At 43.8% G+C, this 9,231-nt stretch overlaps 1 protein-coding gene across 1 annotated transcript; it reads right to left on the bottom strand.

Moving 5' to 3' along the window:
- Positions 1-2,887: 2,887 nt before the first annotated feature.
- Positions 2,888-5,556, bottom strand: LOC124681640 (patatin-like protein 2). Its single transcript, XM_047216513.1, has 6 exons — positions 5,413-5,556; positions 5,130-5,308; positions 4,785-4,974; positions 3,766-3,927; positions 3,361-3,660; positions 2,888-3,253 (listed from the first exon to the last, which is right to left on the bottom strand). Exons 1-6 carry the CDS (start codon positions 5,554-5,556, stop codon positions 3,017-3,019), a joined length of 1,212 nt encoding a protein of 403 aa, XP_047072469.1. The 3' UTR covers positions 2,888-3,016.
- Positions 5,557-9,231: the final 3,675 nt, after the last annotated feature.

The following is a 9,231-nucleotide window of genomic DNA, read 5'->3' as shown; positions in this document are numbered from 1 at the left end:
TTTACGTGTATGCCCTGCATGAAACCAAGCGAGGCATCATCCAACACCTTCCCCGACTGCAGTATAGGCCAGGTGGCACGCCCTTGCGATAGCATCGGACGGGGTGACCGTGGAGGCTTTGCGGGCCAAGCCGCTCCGAGGGACCGGGGCCAGCCGTCATCATATACTCGTTCTACATGTCATTGGAAGTAGTATCAACTATTTTCCGGTGCCATTGCCTCACGTATTCTTATTACTGCTACTGCTGTTGTGTTACTGTTACTACTGCTCTCATATTACTGCTGCTTTCACATCACCCCTGTTACTAGTGCTTTTCCAAGTGCAGCTGAATTGACAACTCAGTTGTTAAGGCTTATAAGTATTCTTTACCTCCCCTTGTGTCGAATCAATAAATTTGGGTTTTACTTCCCTCGAAGACTGTTGCGATCCCCTATACTTGTGGGTTATCAATACCCCTCGGAAAACCCTCGAGGCTTCTTAAAACATCATACCTGGTCTACATGAGCTAAATTAGTCGATACCCCTCGGAAAACCATCGAGGCTTCTTAAAACCACATACATGATCTATATGATCTAAAATAGTCGATACCCCTCGGAAAACCCTCGATGCTTCTTAAAACATCATAGGTGAACTAAAATTTACAGTAATCACACTTTTGAACAACATACAGTTCAACCAGAACACAGAGTTAAAAAACAACACAAGATTCAACATAACAACATGGGTACATAGAGTTCAATGGAACAAAACTAACTATTCATAATAGAGGTACATAGAGTTCAATTCTACAGCACTAACAGTTCATAGGGCTACAAATTACTAGTACACAAATACTTATGGGTAGACAGTACTACATCACTGTCACATCTTACTGCTCACATATCTGCTTGATCTTGACCAACTTGTCATTCCTAGCACTGCTCAACTAAAACATATCAGATAGCTGATACTCTAGCTTCTTCTCATCCTTGAGCAACAAAGTTTCTTCCTCCATCAGCTTCATCTTTCTGTCATCGGCAATATTGCCCTCCTTCAGCATAGCCACTTCATCATTGGCTTTCATCAGCTCATTTTCAAGTTTAGTATTTATCTCCCTCAACTATTCCTCCTCACTGCCATTCATTATCTTGTCATAGTTTGCCTGCATAACCTGCCTCTCAGTATCATTCATAAACTTGGAAACATCAGCCATCAGGCTGGAATACTTCTTCTCCACCTTTATCCTCTCTTCATTCAAATCTTTCACAAGCTTGTCATTCTCAATCTTCTCATCCAGAAGTGCATTATGCATGTCATGGTACATTCCCCACAGCTTCAGCAATGTGTTCTTCATTGCCTGTGGCCACTCATCATCAAGCCAAGAATGGAAGCCACAATTCTCAATGTACTACATCTTAAAATTATTTATTTCATTAGTACTACATAGCATACATGGAATTATTCACACAAATGGACTTATTCAGAGGTACTGCTTGTTATTTCAATTATTCAGAGGCACTGCATTTATTCACACAAATGCAACTATTTATTTCTTTAGGACTACATAGCATACATGCAATTATTCACACAAATGGACAATTTGTACTACATAGCTACATCTAATTAACATGGACTTGTTGAGGTACTTGTTCTGTCTTCCAATTCTTGAAAGATACAACAAATTACAAACAGAGCTACTACTACAGAGCTACTGCTACAGAGTTGGAACTGTCAACAACATACCCCTTGCACAGAACACATGTAGAAGCGATGGCCGGTGTTCTTTCCTTCAAAAGCGACACGCTTCACCAGCTCCTTCTGGTGGAGGCGGCACACCTCCGGGCAACCTGCCACCAACCCCGTGAATGTTGGTTCATCCCAGCTGTCTGGGCAGTAGTCCATAGGTGCGAAGTCCTAATTACAAACAAAACCTTCTCAATTCCACCAAATCGACCAGAAAAGGAGAGGAAATCGAGTAGAAATCAAAATTCCCAAATCTGACGAAACCCTAACCCAAGATGCAGCGGTTGAATCGACCTACTTACCCCTAGCCAGGAAAGAGCCGTGCTCGACGACTCGCCGTCGTTCCAACTGGGCATTAACGGCCGGCTGCGGGCAGAATAGCGGCGGCGCCGGCAAGAATAGCGGCGGGGGCAGAGCGAGAGAGTGACGGGAGAGGAGAGACTGAGCGGGAGGACTCGAACAGAGGGGAAAACGTCTCTTTGGAGACGTCCACGCACTGGTGGGCCCTAAACCAACCGGCCGTTAACGGCCGTCACCACCTCAGCATAATGGGTGGGGTCAGCTTGTCAGATTCCGTGTCAATTCGCTGCAAATTCGTCATTTGCGTGTTTGGCAAAAAACAACAACTGAAATGTGGTGGTTTTATGTCCCGCAATCGTAAAGTGGTGGTTTTTCGTAAATTTGGTCACCAATGCGGTGGTTTTATGCTATTCACTCTGTCACGTGAGAGTAGGCTTATTGTTGGCTTCGGTCTATACAAGTTTTCTTAAAACCCTCTTTAACTTATGCTTAACTAATAGAAATAAAATTTTGTTCTCTTGTTTTAAAAAAGAAATAAAATTTTGTTCTCTTGTTTTAAAAAGGGGGGATTTCCATTGCGCAAACGTGACAATCCATGTCGCTCTGCGCGCCGCAACCATGTCATATGATTTTTTAAGCAGATGGTACGTGAGATGGCAACTTTGATTTTGTCCACTGATTTTCGCTGCCACGTAGCTAATTGCTATTGTGTCGCACATGTAATCGCTACGTCGTGATTGGGACCTAGAAAAAACATTAGTCAGAGAGGAGTATTAGGGGAGTATTGGGCTGAGAGATATGCGGGAAGCTGACTTTTACAAATATATAAAAACAGCAGTTAGCACCTTTATTCTGCAACTCTTGCACAAGATTACAGCACTACGATTATGACATGAACAAAGCAGAATGGAACAGCTACACCAAAGGAACAGAATTCAACACACTGAGAGCATTCTTGAAGCACGTTCTTGCGCAATATGGGGTAAGCAAGGCTTAGTTAATTTGAAGCACCTTCTTGCGCCGGCTTCGCTCAGCGGAGAGCTGCTTTGCGAACTTGGTGAGCTGCTCCGAGTTGGTGCCCTCGCCGGGCATCTCCACATTCCGGCCCGTCTCCAGGTCCACCCGGGATACGTTGCTCCTGAGGAGCTCATTCCCGATCTCCACCAGCCTATCCAAGTTTGCTTTAGAGCAGTCGTCAATGGAGCCCGCACTTCCGCTCAGTTGATCATACTGCACTTACAAATTAATCAGATCGTTACCACCGGCTAAACCCTAAAGCAGAGAACAGAAACAATTTCCTCACGCAGTTTCCTTTCGGTGTTCAGCCTTATAGGTACCTGGATGCGCAGGTAGCGCTTGGTGGAGCGCAGGGCAGTGAAGAGGACGGAGAGGTGGATGTCCACCATGTCGGCACTAGCTGCGTTGAACATGTCGACGATGGGGGCGGTCCCGTCCTTGACGATCCAGTTCAAGATCCCCCACTTGGCGGCATCCTTGGCGCTGTACTTCTCGCTCGGGTTCAACCCACAGCCGAGGGATATGACTATGAACTTCCCGTAGTCCACCGGGCTCTCCGGGAAGAACTCGCCGTTCCCCAGGATGATGTCCTGGGACACTTGGCTCATGGCGCATAGCGTCTGCAGGCGAACATATACATATGCCAAGTTTACAGCAAGGGTCTATGCAGTGAGGTTTAGGAGCGATGAGTTGTGCGATGGTGCAATAATGTGGCGCTAGCTTACAGGGTTGTTGGCAGCGAGGCCGCCGTCGACGAGGTTGAAGGACCTCGTGTCGCCTTTGTCGTCTTTGGTTTCGAAGTAGTGAGCAGGGAAGAACGTCGGTGCGGCGGAGGTGCTGATCGTGATGTCCGATAGGAGCGCATTTCTTGCAGGATGTTGCTTCAACTAATCGTCCATACCAGGAGGTTCATGCATGGATGAAGCTGGTTAGAATCCATTAAGTTCTTTTTGCGAGTAAACAATGGCAAACTTCTTTTCTGATTAACATGAAGCTTGTTTTGCATTGCTGCGTTAGTACGACACTATCAAACATTATGACCTGGAATAGTGGACTGGAGTCTTGGATGACCAGAGTTAGCAACTAATCAAAATCTCATCTGATTAAACTAAGCAGTTCGTCAACGGTTAGACTACATAAAAGTTTTAGTAACCATGCATAGAACTAGGTTGGTTATATAATATACTCCAGTTCTATCTTCAGTTTTCCATAGGATGCAGCTACAGAAACACAAAATCTTGAAAGAATCCATATATACATACTGTGAGAACAACAATGAACTTAGCTTGACCAGAATGATTCAACAGGCTCAATTCATCTCCTTTTCTCTAGAACTGATTTATCGAGCACAAACCAATAATAAGATGCACCATCCATGATAATATAAGTATTATATAAGCACATATATACCAGTACTACGCCGGACAAGGTCATAAGTTTCTTTTACCGTGACGAGCAGGTGATCAGTTCACTGTTAACGTGATACTCCCTCTGTCCAGAAATAAGTTTATGTCTAGTTTTTTCCCTAAGTAAACTATTCTAAATTTGACCAAAATTTATAGAAAAATAAATGGCCTTAGTACATTATGAAACTATATTTCAAAATGGATTTCGTGATATCGATTCGGTGTTACAGGTGTTAATTACTACTTTAATCTATGAAATTGCTCAAACTTTAAAAAAAAGTTGAGTTCAAACAAAGGCTAAAACAAAGGCTAATCATGTATTTCCGGGGAGGAAGTACCTGAAAGGTCGAGAAAATCGTCGGTTGCAGGTATGCGATATCGAAGGTTGGGATGACCACATTCGTTAGCGTCCCGTCCAACCTCGTTTCACCAAGGTACTGACGGAGCAGCGAATGGAGGTACTTGCCGTTGTACTTGGGCCCGGTAGCCATCTTCAAAGCTGTGGCAATCTTGGAGAAGATCGAGTTCCTGCAAGATGGCAATCGACTTACCCTTAAGACCATCACCAGTTCACCATGCATATAACCAATGATAAAACCTCAATCGAGTGATCTGATGTTGCCGTCAAATAATTTTGCTGGACAGTAAAGAAAGCTAGTGGTTTGCCACGCATGTTTAGTTACTTCTGTGGGAATATTTTGGGCGACTCGTCGATGTAGAACTTGGCCAAATCATTGGCATCGAACAGGGGCCGTCCATTCTTGTCTGGAGCTGTGAGCATCACCGTTAGGAGGCCTCCGGTGCTTGTGCCAGCGACCACGTCAAAGTAGTCTGCGATCCTAACATCCGGCCCGTCAAGTTTCTGCGAGACAAAGCAGGAGTTCACAGAACACAGCCAACGTTCCTCAGGAAACAATAGACAAGCAGATCGATTAAAAGGTAGATATGAACCAATAAGCATCTTACTTTCAGCTCCTCTTCAAGGAAGGCGAGGATGGTGGCAGGGATGATCCCTCTGACACCGCCGCCGTCGATGCTCAGGACAGTGACCACCTTGTCCTTGTCAGGGGAATTCTGGCGTGCACCTTCGGCTGAACTGGTACTTGCCATCTTGAAGTTCCACAAGACGATCAAGCCAAGCTATGCAAAAGTGAAGAACAGAATGTGGCAAAGGATTTTGAAGGAAGAAACTTGTTATATAGACATGTCTGAAATATCTGAAGGAAGAGCAACAAGATTGGCTCAACCGCAGGGACTAATAGACTAGTAATACAAAAGTCAGCCAAAAGGACAAGAGCCAAGTAATCATCATAGTGCTATATAACTTTTATCGAAAAAAATAGTGCTATATAACATGTTGCTTGGAATGGAGAAACATCCTTTTACTAGTAATAGTAAAGAGGTGAGCGCCTCCTAATGAAAATAACTCTACAAAATAATAAATGAGGTATCCTATGTTACTAACACTAATAAACCATGTACTTTGAAGGTAGTAGCATATACTAGTATAATATGCATAGCATTAGTCTATGTTACTCTCTGGTTTACTCACATACGCTGAGGGTAATGTTGCCTTAATTTTAACCCTTGATTTAGGTCATGTTAAGTATAAATATCCTGTAATATGCAAACGGATGGAGTACCGTGTAATATTAACAAACAAAGAGATACAGCTAGCGTGTGTATGTTTACTTCCATACCGTCACCTTCTTTACTACTAGCATGTTGCCGAGTGCATGTAATCCAATATCATCTAAAATGACGAGTAAAAGAGAAGCTTCCTCTCAACCGCTTGTAGCTGGATAAGAAACATGTGCTTAGTCAACCCCAAAATTTATATATTGCTAAAGTGATGTGCAGACCAGGGTTTTGGTTACCGGTCGGGAAATCTGGTTACCGACCGGTAACCGAGTTTCCCGAGCACCCCCGGTAAATGCTCTTACCGGTTAAAAAAATTCGAGAAATTTTGAATTTTTTGTATTTAAACAACAAAAAATAGCTAAATAGTGTGTAGTCTGCTTAAAATTGCAATGTGGAGGCGTAGCTTGGTGGTAGTAGAAGGTTTTGCGGCACACGAGGTACAGGGTTCGATTTATTCCGTCCGCAGCTCTTTGTTTTTTACGATTACTGTCTATTCTGTCAAGTTTTTCATAATTATGCAAAAAAATGTGGATGCCAATGTTCGAACCTATGACAGGTGCTATTGATACGCTTCTGACGGAGCACAACCACTACGGTGCTGGTTCAGTTATGTCGTAGTGCAGTTCAAAGCGCAAATAAGGTCAACTCACAAAGTTTGAATTCGAATTTTAGTTTTTGAATTCGTTCGAGAACCGGTCGGGATTTCTCGGTTACCGCGGTAACCGGGAATCCCGAGCACCCTCGGGAAAAAAATTCTGTCGGGAGCCAAAACCTTGGTGCAGACCACGCTTAGCATATACTATGAGGCCTGCATTACAATATCCCATCTAGCAATTAGGAAAATGCTATAGAACATGGAGCTGTAACCTACTCTTGAAACAACTAACGTGGTATACTGGCAGACAAGAATGGATGAAATGAATAAAAAATAAACTGTTTTAGTTTATCTTAGATTCCTATGGGAATTTGCAAATATCTGGTATTTTCGCCCATTAAATTCTATTTTTTTAGTTTATAACATTGAACAGTTTATCCACAGGAATTATACATGGAACGACCCCAGGAAGGCGAGGATTCAAGGACACAAGCAGCAAATTGCTTGTCTCATGACCTTTGTATGCACTTGAAAGGAAGCATGTCTTCAGAGCTACTCCATATTAAGTTCAACCTAAAAAGACTTGCAAGTTGAAAACCATAAAGGCTGGCCCAAAACATGGTTTAGATTATGTTCAGTCGTAATACAACACAGCTAATAATATGTAAACATACACGTACTAGCTCTATCTCTCTGTTTGTTAACATTATCTCTCTGTTTGTATACAGCTATTCTGAAGGATAAGTAAGGGTATTATGAGTTGTGATTGGTGGTAATGATCAAACTTAATACGGAGTAACTTGTATGTGCTGTTCATCGACTTCTTTGAAAGAACAGCGTTCACACCAGGAAATAGATTTGAGATCTTTAGCCTAGCTGTCAAGTACAGGAAAAATAAGTACATTGGAGATTACTTAATTGATTAACTTTATCGTTAACATCACACTTATTCATGCTTTGGTAGATGAAGTTGATTGCTTAGTCAGGTTTTATAAATCTAATTGTTTTGCAAGTAGCATGCACGTCAAATATTTGGTTTACTTCTCTTTCTTGACGATGTGGATTGCGATGAAAATTCAATGATAGTGTTTGCAAGTAGCAGGCTGCCTATATTAAACAGTAAGCACAACTGTTCGGCATAGAAGCGCAAGGGCGCGAACTCGCTGATCGCCCTTGCCTTGCGCGGCCTATGGGTCGAGAGGAACGCACGCATCTTCGAGAACAAGCACAATGCCGCGCCGATCATCATCAACCTCATCGTCGACGAGTGGCATGGCTGGCTAGCTAGTAGATGTGGGCCACGGGGAGGAATAGACTAGCATGCTAGGTAGGGAGGTTGGCTGATCCTGCTTCCAAAACAGCCAAACGTGGATCCTTTGTAACTCAAATTATCTTTCTCACTTAATACAATGACGCGCAGATCTCCTGCGGGTTCTCCAAAAAAAAAACTGTTCGGCATAGACTTCTTATTACAAGCTCCAAAACAATAAAAACGGATAAAGATGATACATTCAGTAGTATCTTTAAATAGGCTGACAGCAGATACATGGACATCTTTGAATTTGAATATTTTCCTGATCTATACTAACACCAAAGAAGTACACATACCCACACAACTATCTGAAAACGGACAGAGAACCCCCTCAAGTCTAAAATGGTGTACAATGCACATAATCCCCACAAGTTTTTAAAACCGGACAAATGACCCCTGGAGATATGCAAGGTGGTTTTGAGAGCAGTTTTACTATTGACAAGAAATAAAATTGTTGACTTGTGCTACCACCTCACCATGGACCCACGTGTTGGTGTAGTGAGCTTTTTTTTTTCTCCTGTCTTTCTTTCTTCTAGCAATCCAGATCCGTTGCCGACCAACGGACCCACCATGGCTTCCCGCCTCCAAGCAGCAGATCCTCTACCAAGAGGTCCTTGTCCAGCCTTGCACGGAGGAATAAGCTAGGAGCAGGAACATGGGCAGGACTCGTGGTGAGACCTTCCTGTTAGGTCTAAAACCTCATGAGTAGCACAAGATCGTGAAGGGCAGCCATCTAGAACACCTAGTGAACATGAACAGAGAAGGTTTAGGGATGCATTACGGGGCATCGAAGATCCCATCGATGCCTGCGTGAGGCAGGCTTGGTGTGGCGGTGTTGATGACGAACTTGCGGTCGATGACGATCTGGAGATCCTCCTGATCCCCTCCGGGCGCCACACCGCACCGGCCAGGTACAGCACGGCGAGGCTCCGATCTTCCCGTTGCTTGTGCGCGGACTGCGATCGGTGCAGAGACTTTGGGATTTTGGGGAGCAGCGATGCTGGGTTTCAACTCGTGAGATCCAGCCGCCAGGGGCTCCCCCATATTTATATGCGCATGCAACAGGGGACTAGAACCATCAGTTGGTTAAGGTGCCCCCGATCAGGGCGTTTAGAGATAAGTCACGTACAGAAAAGGTCCTCCTAGACGTTGGTCCTGTGGGCCCCCTTATTCTGTTGACGTTAAGTGTTTCTGAATATCTCTGTTTTATCCGTTAGCTGAACACTGACGGTTATAT

The sequence above is a fragment of the Lolium rigidum genome, chromosome 1 (assembly GCF_022539505.1).
Source record: "Lolium rigidum isolate FL_2022 chromosome 1, APGP_CSIRO_Lrig_0.1, whole genome shotgun sequence".
NCBI lineage: Eukaryota > Viridiplantae > Streptophyta > Magnoliopsida > Poales > Poaceae > Lolium > Lolium rigidum.
This window is presented reverse-complemented; position numbering and strand designations above follow the sequence as displayed.